This window comes from Coregonus lavaretus, assembly GCF_964263955.1.
Source record: "Coregonus lavaretus genome assembly, chromosome: 5".
Classification (NCBI taxonomy): Eukaryota; Metazoa; Chordata; class Actinopteri; order Salmoniformes; family Salmonidae; genus Coregonus; species Coregonus lavaretus.
Genome location: NC_139992.1, coordinates 38,470,088 through 38,489,086, shown reverse-complemented (window position 1 = coordinate 38,489,086; position 18,999 = coordinate 38,470,088). Strand labels below are relative to the sequence as shown.

The 18,999-nt window shown below is 46.2% G+C and overlaps 1 protein-coding gene across 1 annotated transcript in view; it reads left to right on the top strand.

The window, feature by feature from the left end:
* The first annotated feature begins 7,434 nt into the window (after nucleotides 1-7,434).
* Nucleotides 7,435-18,999, top strand: part of LOC311129023 (pleckstrin homology domain-containing family A member 5-like) — a 60,466-nt gene continuing 48,901 nt past the window's right edge. Inside the window, exons 1-3 of the mRNA XM_084161272.1 lie at nucleotides 7,435-7,559; nucleotides 7,669-7,745; nucleotides 8,594-8,651. Coding sequence (XP_084017398.1) covers nucleotides 7,468-7,559; nucleotides 7,669-7,745; nucleotides 8,594-8,651 — 227 coding nt within the window. The 5' untranslated portion in view covers nucleotides 7,435-7,467. The remainder of the gene's footprint in view (nucleotides 7,560-7,668; nucleotides 7,746-8,593; nucleotides 8,652-18,999) is intronic.

Below are 18,999 nucleotides of genomic sequence, written 5' to 3'. Positions count from 1 at the left end.
TCTATAACTGATTCAAGTATTTTTAGCCAGATCCTAATTGGTATGTCAAATTGTATGTTCCTTTTGATGGCATTCCTCTGTCTCCCTCTCTCTCTCTCTGTCTCCCTCTCTCTCTCTCTGTCTCCCTCACCCTCTCTCTCTATCTCCCTCTCTCTCTCTTTCTGTCTCCCTCTCTCTCTCTCTGTCTCTCTCTCTCTCTCTCTCTCTCTCTCTCTCTCTCTCTCTCTCCCTCTGTCTCCCTCTCTCTGTCTCCCTCACCCTCTCTCTCTCTCTGTCTCCCTCTCTCTCTCTCTGTCTCTCTCTCTCTCTCTCTCTCTCTCTCTCTCTCTCTGTCTCCCTCTTTCTCTCTCTGTCTCCCTCTCTCTCTCTCTGTCTCCCTCTCTCTCTCTCTGTCTCCCTCTCTCTCTCTCTCTCTGTCTCTCTCTCTCTCTCTCTCTCTCTCTGTCTCCCTCTCTCTCTCTGTCTCCCTCTCTCTCTCTGACTCCCTCACCCTCTCTCTCTGTCTACCTCTCTCTCTCTCTCTGACTCCCTCACCCTCTCTCTTTGTCTACCTCTCTCTGTCTCACTCTCTCCCTGATTTCAATGCTAGACAGGCTCGATGATAACAAACTTGGTATTTAGCAGACATTGGCATTCTCCTGCCCTCCGGCCTCCAGGGCTTAGCGTGCCCTCGTCTGACCCGTCCGTCTAACTCTCTTCCTGGCATCAGATGTCACGAAGACCTGCCTGCCCTGGGGATATTGTGGTGGGTGCTACAGTACATTGCGCATGGCGGATTGAGTCAACCTTACATAGAGTACAATGTAAAGCAGCAATCTGTTCCATTACGTTCAAACCACCTTTTCCAACACTGGGCCAACTCCACAATAGACATCGGTCTTTAATAATAAAGAAGCATGTCCTACTTAACTTCCTTTGTCTTCCTAGGGTGGTTGATTATCTCTCGCACATACAATACCCCCCCCCCCCCCCCACACACACATACACACACATAGGCAAACACACAGGCAGCCAGGCTCTCTAGGAGGCCATCTGACAGCTGGCAGTACTTATATCTCCCCTCAGGCCACTACTGCTAATCAGACACATGGATCACCCACCCACCCACACACACACTGAGTACACACTGAACACACACTCAATTGCCCACACAATGCTGGGCCACATCAAAAGATCCACCTCAGACGGAAAGTCACATAAAGGAAACCAAATAGGCAGCAGAACCAATGTGGTGTGGGTTAACTGGTCTTTGTGTTCGGTTTCTGATCAATAGCTTGGTCTTAGTGAGACACGCACACGCTGCATGATCGTTCAAGGGACTCCTAACTGGATAGGTAGCGAGCCTGCCAGCTCCAGCCACAAACCCATCTTCTAAAGCCGTGGTCATGTGGAGAGCACTTTAACCAGTGAAGCCTGATGTGTTTTCGAGCTTGTTTTATTTATTCTGAAAGGTAAAACTTTTATCCTAGCTGTGGAATTCCCACTGCAATGTACAACACTGTGGTGCTAGCCTGTAGCGTAGGTGTTTTAGTTTTGCTGAAATAGTCCTCGTCTCCAAAATTGAAAGTTTATAGCGACACAGAGCCCATAGAGAGAGGCTGAGTAGGACTGACAGAAAGCTCCACAGAGGAATATGATATGCTGCAGTCGCTGATCCAGAGAGAGGGGACAGACGTGACATGGAGGTCAGAGACTCTAGTTAGGAAGGAGGACATGGTGAAAGAGGAGAGTATGGGGGATAAAAATGGTGGGAGGATTGGGGGGTGGTGGGAGGATTGGGGTTGAGAATTGGGAGAGGGTTGGGGAGATTGGGGGGAGATGAAGGGGGAAATTGGGAGAATAAGGTGGAGAGGAGGATGGCAGGGAAAATATAAGGGGCATGATGGATGAGTGGATGGAATAGGAATGGAGTTGTTTGTTTTGATAAAGGGGGTTGAAGCCCTCCCATAGTAACAGTGGGGTACAGATTGGTCCCTAAGCAGGAAGTCATCTCTGTTTCAGAAGAGGCCATTGGCTGGGTTGGACCCTCTAATGATGACATCAAAGGAACTGCTATGCTCTGCGCTAGGCGACTTCAAAAAGGCGGGGGTCGTAGCTAAGCTGCAGTCTCATTAATAATCATTATGAGCTTCCAGCCCCTCACAGCCCTTTAATGACTGAGGGGAGAGACAGACCCTCAGGTCAGTGGGAAGTTTGATGGAGACCTTTGCTGCATCCTAAATCGCACCCAATTCCCTTTATAGTGCACTTCTTTTGACCAGGGTCCATAGGGCTCTGGGCAAAAGTAGTACACTATATAGGGAGTATTGTCATTTGGGATGTAGTCCTTGAATAGTTAGTCAGAATGGGTCTGGGAGAAAGGCCCTATCTGTTCTACGAGTGATTTTAGTCCCGCCAAACTGAGACACAGTCAGAATCAGAAAAACCATACTTGAATTCTAAATAGTAGGCTTTTTGGGTAACCAAAAATATAAAAATGTATAGTATGTGAAATTTCGAAAATTAATTCCAGGTTGTCATACTCATTTCGGGTTTTCATCTAGTAAAATTCGCTGCACACTATTGAGGAAGAGAATCTGCTTTTCACTCCCACCTGTGTTTGACAACAGCTGATAATCAGAATAGGGGATGTGCTCTACAAAAATAAACTGGTCTAAAGCTCCACAGTGAAAGTGTCTGAGTCACAGTCAGACAGAATATTGTAAACAGTAACCACATCCAAGACCACATGCACTCTCGCACATAAGCACGTGTCACACACACACACACACACACACACACACACACACGCACACAGACACACACACACACACACACACATACACACAGTACAGCCTGTGCTACATTTCCATCCTAATGACCGATGACAGAAACCAGAGCTGCGTTTGAAACGTTTTCATCATGTTTGATTTGCGGCTCCCTCCCTCACTCCCAACAGCAGTTCCCCATATAGCCGCAGCCCTGCATGGCTCTGGTGTCTGGTGTAGTCTAACATCTCCTTACCTTTGATATCCAGAGGAGAGGAGAAGGTAATCACCAGCAGCATTGCATTCCATCCTCCTGTCCCACTGCCATATCTACACTGGAATGTAAACACACTGAGAGTCACATGATTTACATGTAACTGTAGTAACTAGCTAGTTCATATATGTAGTTACATGGTTTACATGTAATTGTAGTAACTAGCTAGTTCATGTATTTATTTACATGATTTACAATTTACATCATACAATATTAGTCCATGTATTAATTGGATGATTTGCATTTTTTATTATGCAAATCACTGCACTTAAGCAAATATTGTTTTCATTTGATGTGCTAAACAGTAGTCAACATTTGTTTTTATTAAGTAAGTCACAGTAGTTATTACACTGTATGCTGTCACACAAGTTATTCAACAGATATGTTTTGACTCCAACCTAGAAGGTCTTATAACAGTCTCCTCCGGCACACACACACACACACACACACACACACACACACACACACACACAGACACACACACACACACACACACACACACTAATCTGCTAAAGCCCCTTGGAAATAAGGATTACTAATTGGGTGGATTTAGTGGTGAGTTCACAAGGCGAAGGGGGCCTGAGGGGTGGGTAGACGTTCCCCTTCTCAGACAACATATCTAGCATCAGCTTACCCTCCCCAAATCCTAACCTTAACCATTATGGAGGTGGAACAGCAAACTGACCCCAGATCGGTATCAAGTGGGTATCCTTTGTTTGGCATTGGCTTGGACAATGGACATGTATCTGAAGTGTTATTGTTTTCATTTATGTTGTTATTGTTTGTTGGATAAATCTCATATGCGTGGTGTTGGCATCCTAGCTAACCTATCTGCATTGCGTTTTCACCATCTTTTCATGTATGACACACACACCCACACACACCCACACGCAGACACACAACCACTCATGCATACACACACTTGCACTTCTACACTCGCATACATGCACCCGTTCACACGCACACACATGCATCCAATCTACTCGGGACCCTCTGCTCTGTCTGACCTCTAGAGAGGGGGTGAGGGGAGGGGTAAGGAGGGGGAGGGTTGTTTGGGTGGGAGAAAGATTTATAGACAGCTGAACCATGCAGTGAGGTACAAGGTTGACCTGGGATGGCATGTGTGATAATATGGAACAGCACAGACGGACCATCTGTATAATCTTTAGCACACTTGTGTGATGAGTATTCTATTGGTGAATACAGTAGCCCTAGGCTACAAGGACATACTGTATGGATTGATATACAGTTGAAGTCGGAAGTTTACATACACTTAGGTTGGAGTCATTAAAACTCGTTTTTCAACCACTCCACAAATTTCTTGTTAACAAAATATAGTTTTGGCAAGTCGGTTAGGACTACTTTGTGCATGACACAAGTAAATTATGTCATGGCTTTAGAGTCAATTGGAGGTGTACCTGTGGATGTATTTCAAGGCCTACCTTCAAACTAAGTGCCTCTTTGCTTGACATCATGGGAAAATCAAAAGAAATCAGCCAAGACCTCAGAAAAAAAATTGTAGACCTCCACAACTCTGGTTCATCCTTGGGAGCAATTTCCAAACGCCTGAAGGTACCACGTTCATCTGTACAAACAATAGTACGCAAGTATAAACACCATTGGACCACGCAGCCGTCATACCGCTCAGGAAGGAGACGCGTTCTGTCTCCTAGAGATGAACATACTTTGGTGCGAAAAGTGCAAATCAATCCCAGAACAACAGTAAAGGACCTTGTGAAGATGCTGGAGGAAACAGGTACAAAAGTACCTATATCTGTCACACCCTGGCTCGGGGACTCATTATGTTGAGCCAGGGTGTGTTCATTCTATGTTTTCTGTTTCTTTGGTGGGTGTTCTAGGTTGTCTATTTTCTATGTTTGCCGGTGTGACTCCCAATCAGAGGCAACGAGTGTCAGCTGTCGGCTGGTTGTCTCTGATTGGGAGCCATATTTAATCTGTCGGTTTTTCCTTTGGTTTTGGTGGGTTCTTGTTTCTAGTTGGTTTAGTTTCACCGTGAACTGTCACGTTACCGTCTTTGTTTGTTTTGATCGTGTTTTCACTCAATAAAGAGTATGTGTGCCTGCAACGCTGCGCCTTGGTCTACTGGATATAACGATCGATGGTGCGCGTCGCCAGCCCATTCCGGTTCATTCCTGCTCCACGCACCAAGCCAGGGGTGTGTATCGTCAGACCTGTCCGGCCCGTTCCTGCTCTCCGCACCAAGTCTGTGGTGCGCGTCGCCAGCCCGGCCCGGCCTGTTCCTGCTCCCCGCACCAAACCTGTGGTGCGCGTCGCCAGCCCGGTCCGGCCTGTTCCTGCTCCCCGCACCAAGTCTGTGGTGCGTTTCGTCAGCCCTGTCCGGTCCGTTCCTGCTCTCCGCACCAAGTCTGTGGTGCGCGTCGCCGGCCCGGCCTGTTCCTTCTCCCCGCACCAAACCTGTGGTGCGCGTCGCCAGCCCGGTCCGGCCTGTTCCTGCTCCCCGCACCAAGTCTGTGGTGCGTTTCGTCAGCCCTGTCCGGCTCGTTCCTGCTCTCCGCACCAAGTCTGTGGTGCGCGTCGCCAGCCCATTCCGGTTCATTCCTGCTCCACGCACCAAGCCAGGGGTGTGTATCGTCAGCCCGGTCCGGTCCGTTCCTGTTCCACGCACCAAGCCAGGGATGCGTGTCGTCAGTCCGGCTCCGGCCAGCGGGGCTAGACAGGACCAGGGGTACTTTGGGGGGTTGGAGAGGAAGTGGGGATCAAGCCCGGAGCCGGAGCCGCCGCCGAGGAGGAATGCCCACCCAGCCCTCCCCTGTTTTTGCTCGTATTTAGGCGCGGTCGCAGTCCGCGCCTTTAGGGGGGGGTACTGTCACACACTGGCTCGGGGACTCATTATGTTGAGCCAGGGTGTGTTCATTCTATGTTTTCTGTTTCTTTGGTGGGTGTTCTAGGTTGTCTATTTTCTATGTTTGCCGGTGTGACTCCCAATCAGAGGCAACGAGTGTCAGCTGTCGCCTGGTTGTCTCTGATTGGGAGCCATATTTAATCTGTCGGTTTTTCCTTTGGTTTTGGTGGGTTCTTGTTTCTAGTTGGTTTAGTTTCATCGTGAACTGTCACGTTACCGTCTTTGTTTGTTTTGATCGTGTTTTCACTCAATAAAGAGTATGTGTGCCTGCAACGCTGCGCCTTGGTCTACTGGATATAACGATCGTGACAATATCCACAGTAAAACGAGTCCTATATCGACATAACCTGAAAGGCCGCTCAGCAAGGAAGAAGCCACTGCTCCAAAACCGCCATAAAAAAGCCAGACTACGGTTTGCAACTGCACATGGGGACAAAGATCATACTTTTTGGAGAAATGTCCTCTGGTCTGATGAAACAAAAATAGAACTTTTTGGCCATAATGACCATCGTTATGTTTGGAGGAAAAAGGAGGTGCTTGCAAGCCGAAGAACACCATCCCAACCGTGAAGCACGGGGGTGGCAGCATCATGCTGTGGGGGTGCTTTACTGTAGGAGGGACTGGTGCACTTCACAAAATAGATGGCATCATGAGGAAGGAAAATTATGTGGATATATTGAAGCAACATCTCAAGACATCAGCCAGGAAGTTAAAGCTTGGTCGCAAATGGGTCTTCCAAATGGACAATGACCCCAAGCATACTTCCAAAGTTGTGGCAAAATGGCTTAAGGACAACAAAGTCAAGGTATTGGAGTGGCCATCACAAAGCCCTGACCTCAATCCTATAGAAAATGTGTGGGCAGAACTGAAAAAGCGTTTGCGAGCAAGGAGGTCTACAAACCTGACTCAGTAACACCAGCTCTGTCAGGAGGAATGGGCCAAAATTCACCCAACTTATTGTGGGAAGCTTGTGGAAGGCTACCCGAAACGTTTGACCCAAGTTAAACAATTTAAAGGCAATGCTACCAAATACTAATTGAGTGTATGTAAACTTCTGACCCACTGGGAATGTGATGAAAGAAATAAAAGCTGAAATAAATAATTATCTCTACTATTATTCTGACATTTCACATTCTTAAAATAAAGTGGTGATCCTAACTGACCTAAGACAGGGAATTGTTACTAGGATTAAATGTAAGGAATTGTGAAAAACTGAGTTTAAATGTATTTGGCTAAGGTGTATTCCGACTTCAACTGTATTACTCAATCCCATATGAAATTGAATTTTACATCTTTAGCATGTAAATAACTGAGGTGGGCTATTTTTCTGAATCATAGGCTATGGTTATATATGCTAGTGTTTATGCTGCTTAGTATGTACTTACAAAATATAATTAGTTTCAATAAAAGTTTTGAAAACAATGTAAAAACAGGAGGAGACCTCTCTACCTTGCAAGCACGCTCCCGCCCCCCAGAGGTTCCCCGCGCCCAGTTGCTAAGGGTTTCCGAGTACGCGCCGAAGGCACGGATACGCGCATTCCAGTCTCCGTCCTCTGCTAGACATGGCGGCGGATCTAAACCCTGACTGGCTCTCCTGCCTGCCTTCTTCTTGGAGTTATGGGGTTACTCCGGACGGAAGGATATTCTTCATCAAGTAAATATTCTCAGGATACAGCACATGGAAGTGTATTGGCTTTGTTTCGACGTGTTTGTTTATGTCTGTTATTTGCGTGTTCACCTTCTCCCCGTATCTTACCCAACAGTGAAGAAGCCAAGAGTACGACCTGGCTGCATCCCGTCACCGGAGAGGCCGTCATAACGGGGCACAGAAAAACCCCAGGTAAAAACGGTTCTCATCGAACTCTTCCATTCGTTACATACCGCAAGAGTCTCGGTTTTAAAGGGTTTCAGAAACCACCGAGAAACGTTGAGCGAAGACTCCCTGCCGCAAGCAACAGCCGTCTATCTCTCTCTCTCTCCTCTGCGCGAGGATCACCAAGTTGAGCGGTCAACTAATGTCACCTAGGCATTGCGACAGAGTTGTTGAAAGTTCCGTCACGTAGGCATTCACAATCGTAAACGAATAAGTTAGTTTTTTACATTATTGTTTGCCACTTGCCAGGGTTGTAGCCTACACTGTAATTAAGCCCGTAGTCGAAGCAGTGGGCAGTTATTTTGTAACAATTGTAACTACAGCTGTTGATAAAATGATAACATGAAACATTGATGCGTAACTCATTACAAATGTTGAATTCAACAAATGTTTGTATTGTTGTGAAAATGACTACACTTGCGGGTAAGGATGTTATTGTTACCATTCCATATCCACTGCAACAGAGGGAAGAAATCGTGAGCGGAATGCATAGGTCCTCACACAGTGAATGCTTAGGAAACAGCCTTTTACAATGTTACATTTAAATGGCTCCTATCAATACAATAGGTTGAATAACGGATACGAATGGACATGACGATGAGGCTATTCTATGATCCGCACTAGGCTATATCATTAATGGATAGCATAGCGGTAGGCTATACATTTTGCGTAAGGGGCTGGCGTGGGAAACGGTGTTTTCGGTCACGCGCAGATCTCTGCTCCTATCTCAAGAGCCGCTTGTGTGTGTTGCAATATAGTTCTCTCGTAGCCTATTCATTACTCCACCCTCTTCCCCCCCTCTCTTTCCTGCATAGATTTACCAACGGGATGGGAGGAGGGATATACGTTCGAAGGAGCCCGCTGCTTCATCAAGTGAGTTCGATTTTCAAAGCCACCGCGCTTTATGGAAACACTTTATATTTGTCCTCTCTTACTGTCGCTGGCAGGCTGCTTTGTTTGACGGCAGTTGAGATTTTCACATTCTCTCCCGCTGCCCTTCTGGAGTATTTTGGAAATATTTCCTCCTCCTTCCCTTCTTATGAACACACACACACAGTTCGAGGTCTCGTTTTCCCTCAGAACAAGTCATTACTGTCTGTGATGGAGTTTGCCAAGCCAGTGTGACTCACAGCTCTAGGCTGAACAGGCTTTACTTGTTGGCGCCTCCTTCCCTCGGGACACTACGCTGCTAGACCCGTGTGTACCTGTGTGTACCTGTGTGTACCTGTGTGTGTACGTAGGTGTGCACTCGCACCCGAGACACTACATTATTAAACCTCTGAAATCGGCTTGAGTTTGTTGCACATTCATATTTGGGTTGATAAGTCAGTGTTTGAAGAAACACATGTATATAATGTTATAAGCCCTGCAGTGCTACTCAGTTGGCTTTCCTTTACTGCTATCTCTTCTGATTCTCTGCTATGGCCATTTGGAGAGTAGCATCTGACACATACAGTGAGCTAATAGCATGTGCTATAAATTGGTTCACTAACTGGAGTGTGTTTTGTATCTCAGGGCATACATACTGTACCACGGCTGTGAATTAGTGGGTGATTATTTAGTGTCACTGTCAGTGATTCCTCTCACTCTTCCACATCTTTGCGGAGTATTATTATGGCACGCTGCTGATGGCACGGACTCAAGTTGGACCGTAGGCTGAAAAAATATAATTGGCTGAATCACTGCCACATTTTTAGATGGGGATATCTTTCTCAAACAGAAAAAGAGCAGCATTTTGGACTGAGAACAATTAGGCCTATTTTGTCCAGTTTATGTTTTGACAGCAGTGCATGGTGTGCTGTTTTGCAATTTGCACTGCCCAGGATTGCTGAAATTCTTCTCAAATTCCTTGCCGGTCAGCCCATGTATTGGGCCATTATGCAGGCCTTATGACCTCCATGCCCTTGTACATCCCTACATCTCGGAAGGAACTTGATGCTCTTTGATTGTCCAATGCCAATCCAAGAAGAGGGTTTAGAGAGATTGGACACAGAGATTTATGTCCCTCTCTCTCTTTCTCTCTGGTGTTGAGGTGGTCCCATGGGACCCAGACAGTGGGCCACTGGAGGGTGTGTGTGTGTGTGTGTGTGTGTGTGTGTGTGTGTGTTTGTGTTCACGACCCAGCCTGTGTCCTCGTGACACCCGTTAATACACTGGGATTCTCCTCTCAGTTCCCCTTTGTCCAAGTGTACCTGGAGACAGAACCAATCCAAGGAGAACTGTTTGATGTTTCCTCCTCTGTTTCAGTAAACACTCCCTAGAGTCAGTGCCCTACCTAGTGCATGCTCCCTGAAGTACACTAGTTCACAGTGGCTGGCCAGCCAGAACAGGCAGCTAGCCTAGTGTAGCGTAACCCTGTATGCACTCTAAGCCCTTTGACTCAGACTCTGAACGCATGACAGATCTAAACCCACTGAGGACTATGGAAGTGTCTCCACCACACTTCCCACCAGACAAAAACATACCATAATTCAGAGTCCTCTACCTCCCACTGAGAACATTTTACTTTTTCTGGTAATTAAAAATACCGGTGTAAAAAAAAACGTCCCATTTCTTTCAGTATCCAACCTGCCCAGTCATGATGTAACAAATAAGACGTCAGCACCTGACGTTGCTTCAACTAGCTAATATTGCCCACTGGGATATTGCTGTTGTGGTTGAAACCTTTAATGACCACCCTTATGGCTGTGTCTCTCACCTCTGTGTGTCACGCTGGCTTCTACAGTATTACCTCAGCAGCAGGTGGAATGCTGCCAGAGATGAGGAATGATACAGCTCATTTATTATTCCTGGGCTGTGTGGAGTCACAGAGGGGCTCACTCTAAAGGACACACACACACACACACACACACACACACACACACACACACACACACACATTTACTTTACAGATCCCATTCATCAATGACCAGGTTGTTTTCACCTAGCATCTTTAATTCACTTATCCCTCTCTCCCTTTAGCCTTCAAATAATTTCTGCACTGGCGCACACAGTATGGCTGGATCCCAAATGGCCCCTATTTCCTATGTAGCACAGTACTTGTGAACAGGGCCCATAGGACTCTGGTCAAATGTAGTGCACTATATAGGGAAAAGGGTGCCATTTGGGACCCGAGGAGGGAGGGACCTGCTGGACGAGCAGATGTATACACTTAGAATAAAGGATGAAAGCCTGCACACAGCATATGCAGCTCCCGAGTGATTTGATATACCACTAACCACAATATAGAGAACGTTTCAGCTAGCTGCAGTAGCCTTCATAAGGGTGTTTTGGATGTGAATATTACTCACATTGGACGATTTATGTAGCTCACACAGGGATGCGGTCCAAATGGCACCCTATTCCCTATGGGCCCTGGTCAAAAGTAGTACACTTTTTATAGGGAATAGGGTGCCATTTGGGATGCAACCCAGGAGTGGTAGAGAAAGCTAAGGATGAGGAGCCATGTTTAAGACATGCAGTGTGGATTCATTTCACTCTCCATCCCCTGCTTCCCACGCTGGTTTCTTGAAGTGAGAGAGGAGGAAGGAGGAATGAATGAGAATAGGGAAGTGGTTGGAGGATATGACCTGTAACTGACACTTGGAGAGTAGGTGGGGGATGCGTAGGCAAAGAGAGCCAGTCAGACCGCCTCGGTAGACAGACAAGGCTGTGTGTGTGTGTGTGTCTGTCTGTCTGTTTGTGTGTGTGTGTGTGCTGCAGTCCTCTCCTCTAGCTTAGTTTGGCAGCTGGGGGAGTGCTTGGGGAATACCACAAAATAAACAGTTAGAGAAACATGGCCTGCTCCCTTTGTTCTCCACGCCCACTGGTGAATACTGCTCTCTCATTGGAGGAGGATGAGAGGTGGAGGCTCTAGCCCCGCCTCTTTAACTCAGATCAGGTTTTGGGGCTTAGGCCTGTTTGTGGTGCCTGTGTGTGTGTGGAGCCTACAGACGAGGCCACGAAGCAACATTAAGGAGAAGTGACATAGCTAGCGGTCTCGGCTTTACTGCAGCACTCTCCATAGTGGAATTCTCAATAGGCTGTGTTAATGAAACAAGCTGTGGTGTATGTCTAGATGCACCCTAAGGATTGGAGTTTCAATTTGAGAATGGTGCTGCATTGGAATGATGTCGAGAGAGGTTTCTGTGTGTCAGGCTAAATAGAGCAATCTGACGGAGGTGAGCGGAGCGAGAGATGTAGAACGAGAGAGTGAGAAAACGAGAGAGAGTATCAAAAAAGAGATCTGCTGGTCTGAGAGAGAGGGAGACATGGATGGATAGAGAGAGAGAAGCGGTGTGAGTGAGTTAGTGAGAGCGAGAGCTTTGTTAATAGGATAAGAGCTGGGAATAGGCTGCTAGCTGTCAGGAGGAGATGCAGGTGTTTCCACCGGGATACAAGAGCCACTCAACTTTTCCTGGACATCTGTCAGCAGTGTGTGTACGTTTGTGTCCACACTAATTTCCACCTCTGAGATCATGTGAGCTGTGGTTGAAGTAAAGACAGATCTATAAGTGGGTCGCTGGCTGGGTGGAGCTGCTACACTGATGAAAAGCTTCCTGTCTTTTTTTTGTTTTTTTTGTTAGTCATTTAGCTGACACTAAAATCACACTGGGCCCCCCGTGGGAATCGAACCCACAACCCTGGCGTTGCAAATGCCACGCTCTACCAACTGAGCTCCACTTCGCTCTCACTCACTCTCGCTCTAGCTGGCTCTCAACAGCGGGAGACGAGAGTAAGAATGGTCTGTAACGTTTCTACTGCTGATTGTTTTGACACCAGCAGGTGATGACAGCCCCCTGTCAAGGCTGTGGTGTGATTCACTAGAGACACTCTAAACTCTATGGCTTTTCAGCAACACTGTCCTATTGCTCTTCCACTTCCTCCCTAAACACAACACGCCTCTGGTTCCACGCCACAAGCCACTAATGAATGAAACCACCTGCTGTGAATACGAGTATAATTTTCTGCTAACAATAAGCTGTGAAAAGGCTGTTTGTCTATCAATCAATCTTATTTTATAAAGCCATTTTTACATCGGCAGTTGTCAGCAAGTGCTTATACAGATACCCAGCCTAAAACCCCAAAGAGCAAGTAATGAAGATGTAGAAGCACATTGTACGGTACGTCCCAAATGGCACCCTATTCCCTATGTAGTGCACTACTTTGACAAGAGCCCTATGGGCCCTGGGCGCCAGGCACGACTTAGCCCTATGGGCGCCAGGCATGAATCAAGTGGGCTTGCCTGTGTTTCTGCATCGGGCCTGGGTACAGAGGAGAGCACACGCCTCCCTCTGCAGTCTCCTGCTGTAAGATGTGTCTGTGTCCCGCTTCAAGTAAATGTGTGTGTGTATTGCAGTCTGTATTAGTATTTTGGAATTGTGTATTCATGGCATGTGTATAATAAATAAAGTACAACGAGATATGCATTAAGTTGTACTAAAAATGCATTGTCAATAAGTAACGTTTCGATTGGATTGAACACACTCAGGCTTTGCACTGAACCCTGGCTAGGAATGGGAGGTTAGTGGTAAATCAGGTCAGTGATATTTCAGATGCTGACAGATGGCCCAATAGAGGGAGAGCGCATTGGTCGCAGTTCCAATTGTCCCCAACGTGATTAATCAGACTATGGGAATCAGTAGTGTGTGTGTGTGTGTGTGTGTGTGTGTGTGTGTGTGTTAAGTGTGCACGTGCCAAGACTGTTGAAGATGTGAGGGGCTCCCCAGGTCTGCCACTGCATTAATGCGTACAGTTGGTTAGAGAGCGAGAGAGAGGAGGAGGAGGAGGAGGAAGAAGAAGAAGAAGAGAGTGAGAGACTGACAGTCTCTCCACAGGCAGTAACTTTATTTAGTGAAAGCCTTTCCTCACTGCTCTGTTCTTTCCTCTGCAATGCTCTTTAGAATGGCCTTCCCTGCTGTGTCTGAATAGCAGGCGTAATGGTGTGTGTGTGTGTGTGTCTGTCTGTGCGCGCGCCTACCGGCGTGGGTGTGTGTTTCCATACTTTGCTCAATATTTTAGTCTGTTCACCTAGCTACCTTCCAATCACATATTCTTGTCCAATTTCATTGACGTGTTCCCTCTGCACTGTCCTCACTGCACCCGTAATGTCCTGAGTAGTGCTGTTCGTTAGGACACTAAGGCTGTGTTGACACAGGCAGCCCAATTCAGCTTTTCTTTCCACTAATTGGTCTTTTGACCAGATCTTTTCTCATCAGATTTTTTTCTGCAGCTGATCTGATTGGTCAAAATACCAATTTGTGGAAAAAAAAGATCAGAATTGGGCTGCCTGTGTAAACGCAGCCAAAGTCTTGTTTACTTACTAGTGACCAGACAGGGAGGGATGGGAGCCAGCGCCAGATACATGTTACACTCCGTACTCAGAGGAGGATTGGCCTCAGGGACTCCGGTTTAGGTTAACCTATTGTAGCTCCATGTGGAAACAGATACACTATGCCATTGCTAATGCTAATAGTGTTATTAAAAGCATAACATTTGTTTTGTTTGGTGATGTGGAAAGCATGCGAGTCTCGAGTCTGCCCGGCAACCTATTATTGGAAATTAAAGTGTTTAGCTGGATTCTCATACAGTGTTTTATAGAATATAGCTTTGTGTTCTTTTAAGAAGGGAATGATATCCTCTAATTCACTTTGATCCACTCCACCCATCATTCTCCCTGTAATCTCTCTGTGACGACAGACACTTTCATTTCTAAGGAGCGATGATCAGAAAACACTTGGGTACCTTGATCTCTTATCTACACAAACAGAAGGTCATCGGCTAGTGAACAAATACAGGATAATGTTTGAATCCTTAGTTGTTGTGGAGAACCAGACCTTACCGACCTGTTGGTTCAGCTGCGAGCGTTGATCCTCCATGATCACACGAGGCTGCTGCGTTGATCATGTGTTCCAGTAGACGAGCATGACTGCCAGAGGTATGATCTGTTTCAAGGTCCCATGACTACAGACAAGGAAGTGAACTGAAGGTGAACACTTTGCTGTTGGAGTGTTTTGATGCCGTTTGTTTCATCGTGTTATCTCAGGATGAAGTCTTTGCTATTTGACTGTTTTTTTGATGTAGGTCTAGTTGTTTCATCGGATATGTTTCCGTGGTACACAGCAGGTAGAGCTCTGCATTGATTTGTCTGGTGGTGTTACTGCAGAGAGGAGCAGACTATTTTACCTCTCCGCTCAGTCTGCGGCATTGGGAGGATGGAACACTGCTCAAAAACACTTGATAATGACCTCACTGCACCAAAAGCAACATGGGGATCGGATCATTAGCCCAATTCATCATCCAACTCTAATCCTTGTCAATAAAGAAATTCTCTGGTGTAAGTGGTAACTGAAAAATAGAATGAATCCTAATTCCCAGTTGTGGCTCTATTAGATTAGGAGGGGCTTCAAAGTAGGAGTCTGGAGGAATGGTGGAGACCTGACCTTGTGTAGCGTCTCATGAGAACCTCACTGTGGCTGTAGGGCAGTTTTTCTCCCACTCAGGACAAACACACACACGCTCACACAAAGACATAAGGCAAAGGGATCAGGCCATTAATATGGTATTAGGTCATAATAATGGTGCCATTATATGATGGCCTGTTATTATGATATCATATCGTTATAATAATAGTGTAATGCGTCATAATATAGGTAATAGATATGCCTAGAAAAACTGTCATCTTTTGAGATGACAAACAGCAGACGTGGAAGCATAATGTCTCATGGGAGGGACAGGCAAATGGAGAACATATAGAGATGGAGGAGTTATATTCACTTTAGTTTTCATGGACATTATGTCCTCTGGTTCTTTTTAATTAGATCAACTCTGACAACCTCTTTGGGTTAGACTGGTACTAGGAGACAGATGTTGACCCACTCAGCAGACTCACTGTGGCTGAAAAGCCAGTTGGTTGAAGGGGTATTCAAATCCTAACCTATGCGGTCCGGACTACTGCTGGTTTTCCGTTCTACCTGATAGTTAATCGCACCCACCTGGTGTCCCAGGTCTAAATCAGTCCCTGATTAGAGGGGAAGAATGAGGGGGGAAATGCAGTGGAACTGGCTTTGAGGTCCATATTTGATTGACAGCCTATTTTGGTAAAGCTCTGAAGGTCTAGCAGGTTGAATGTGTATGAGTAGGCCTAGATCTCTGTATTGGGCAGTCAGGTCCCTCTGTGTTGTGGCTGATATTACAGGCCTGTGGTCAGTTAGCCCCTCTGTTTTGTGTTGTGGTCTGACATACAGTCGTGGTCAAAAGTTTTGGTCTTCACAAAGTTCGCTGCTTCAGTGTTATGAGATATTTATGTCAGATGTTACTATGGTATACGGAAGTTTAATTACAAGCATTCCATAAGTGTCAAATGCTTTTATTGACAATTACATTAAGTTTATGCAAAAAGTCAATATTTGCAGTGTTGCCCCTTCTTTTTCAAGACCTCTGCAATCCGCCCTGGCATGCTGTCAATTAACTTCTGGGCCACATCCTGACTGATGGCAGCCCATTCTTGCATAATCAATGCTTGGAGTTTGTCAGAATTTGTGGGTTTTTGTTTGTCCACCCGCCTCTTGAGGATAGACCACAAGTTCTCAATGGGATTAAGGTCAGGGGAGTTTCCTGGCCATGGACCCAAAATGTCGATGTTTTGTTCCCCGAGCCACTTAGTTATCACTTTTGCCTTATGGCAAGGTGCTCCATCATGCTGGAAAAGGCATTGGTCGTCACCAAACTGTTCTTGGATGGTTGGGAGAAGTTGCTCTCGGAGGATGTGTTGGTACCATTCTTTATTCAGGCTGTGCTCTTAGGCAAAATTGTGAGTGAGCCCACTCCCTTGGCTGAGAAGCAACCCCACACATGAATGGTCTCAGGTTGCTTTACTGTTGGCATGACACAGGACTGATGGTAGCGCTCACCTTGTCTTCTCCGGACAAGGTGTTTTCTGGATGCCCCAAACAATCGGAAAGGGGATTCATCAGAGAAAATGACTTTACCCCAGTCTTCAGCAGTCCAATCCCTGTACCTTTTGCAGAATATCAGTTTGTCCCTGATGTTTTTCCTGGAGAGAAGTGGCTTCTGTGCTGCCCTTCTTGACACCAGGCCATCCTCCAAAAGTATTTGCCTCACTGTGCGTGCAGATGCACTCACACCTGCCTGCTGCCATTCCTGAGCAAGCTCTGCACTGGCGGTGCCCCGATCCCGCAACTTGCTGGACTTTCTTGGGCGCCCTGACGCCTTCTTCACAACAATTGAACCTCTCACCTTGAAGTTCTTGATGATCCGATAAATGGTTGATTTAGGTTCAATCTTACTAGCAGCAATATCCTTGCCTGTGAAGCCCTTTTTGTGCAAAGCAATGATGACGGCACGTGTTTCCTTGCAGGTAACCATGGTTAACAGAGGAAGAACAATGATTTCAAGCACCACCCTCCTTTTAAAGCTTCCAGTCTGTTATTCTAACTCAATCAGCATGACAGCGTGATCTCCAGCCTTGTCCTCGTCAACACTCTCACCTGTGGTAACGAGAGAATCACTGACATGATGGCAGCTGGTCCTTTTGTGGCAGGGCTGAAATGCAGTGGAACAGTTTTTTGGGGATTAAGTTCATTTTCATGGCAAAGAGGGACTTTGCAATTCATCTGATCACTCTTCATGACATTCTGGAGTATATGCAAATTGCCATCATCAAAACTGAGGCAGCAGACTTTGTGAAAATTAGTATATGTGTCATTCTCAAAACTTTTGACCACGACTGTACTTGCCTGGCTACCCAGACTCCTTGCTCCGGCCAAACACTACGCCACGCCCACGGACGTTAGTTTCTTCTCTGCAATGAGTCTGGATCTGAGTACCTCCCCAACCCTTCACCGAATGCCAACCCGTTCAGGGCCAGCTGATTGGTCCAGAAACCAATGGGTTGGGCCAGAGCCAGAACACATGTGGGTAAAGCGACAGTTAGAAAATTCGTCATTGGCTTTTTTACTCTGATTGATTAGAGACAATCCAATCGCTGATGACTTTGTTTTGTACAACACCCCTCATTTTGACATCACCACAAATTACTTCAATGATGGCAGTCTCAGACTAAAGTATGTGGCGGACAACAGAGCAGCAGTAGAATCATTTAGTGTGAGTCGTCGGGCTACTGATATTTTTTATTTTTTATTTAACCGTTATTTAACTAGGCAAGTCAGTTAAGAACAAAGTATTATTTACAATGATGGCCTACCATCATTGCAGAGATATGCAGTCTGTGTTTTGTTGTGGCTGACATAGGGTTTTGTGGTCTGTGGTTAGCCAGTGATTTACTGCCCCTCCCTAGATAAGAGGCCCTCCCTCTGATCCACAGGAAGTCAAGCCCACAGGCCGCAGGACACAGACTAATCTACTTCCTATCCATGTGAGAACGGTGTCATGGTAACTGCAGCTGTTCTGTGTCGTGCCCCCCCCCCCCCCTCTCTGTGTTCAGTTTTTCTTCATGTCACCAACCAAGCTTTAAAAGCATGATTTGATATCCATTTGTCCTGTCTGTCATGCTTGTCTGGAGCCGCGCCACAGGACAGGACAAACTGATAGTCCCCTGAGGTCAGTATAAACAGTCATTGTGAAATCCGACAGCACTGGACACAGATCCACTACAGACAAGACTGTTGGTGCTTTACACATAGACTGTTTACTGCAGTCCAAGTCACGCTATATTCTTCAACTGTGTACTTTCAAACTGAATTTGCTCTAGCTGGCTACTGATACTGCGCGGAAATAGGCTTTAATACGAAGAGTGTGTCATTGTGGATGCGATTGTGTGACTGCTTTATCCAAGCATCAGATTTGTCTGTGGAAAGTGGAAATGAAAGTTTCCCAGAAGGACAGACCATGGTGTTCAGCAGTGGAGTGGCTTGGGCTTTTCTCATCTGAAACTGGATGCTCTATCACCCCTCCCTCTTCCTCTGAGACCCAGGGATCAACTGTAATTAACACCACTGTTTCAACAGGGTGATAGAGCTCAACGGCTAAACACACACACACTCACACACACACACACTGCAGCTAAGCTTCAGTCATATTTAAGGTATTACGAAGAGAAGCATCTGTTTGGATTACTGTACGTGATGATTCACATCCAAATATCCTCCACCCTTTCCTAAGAGTTTCTCCCTCAATCACTCCCAACTTTGAATTACTTTATTTTGGAAAATGTCTATTTATTTATCTGTTGGCTCTTAGTGATTCTGGTCAGAAAAAAACG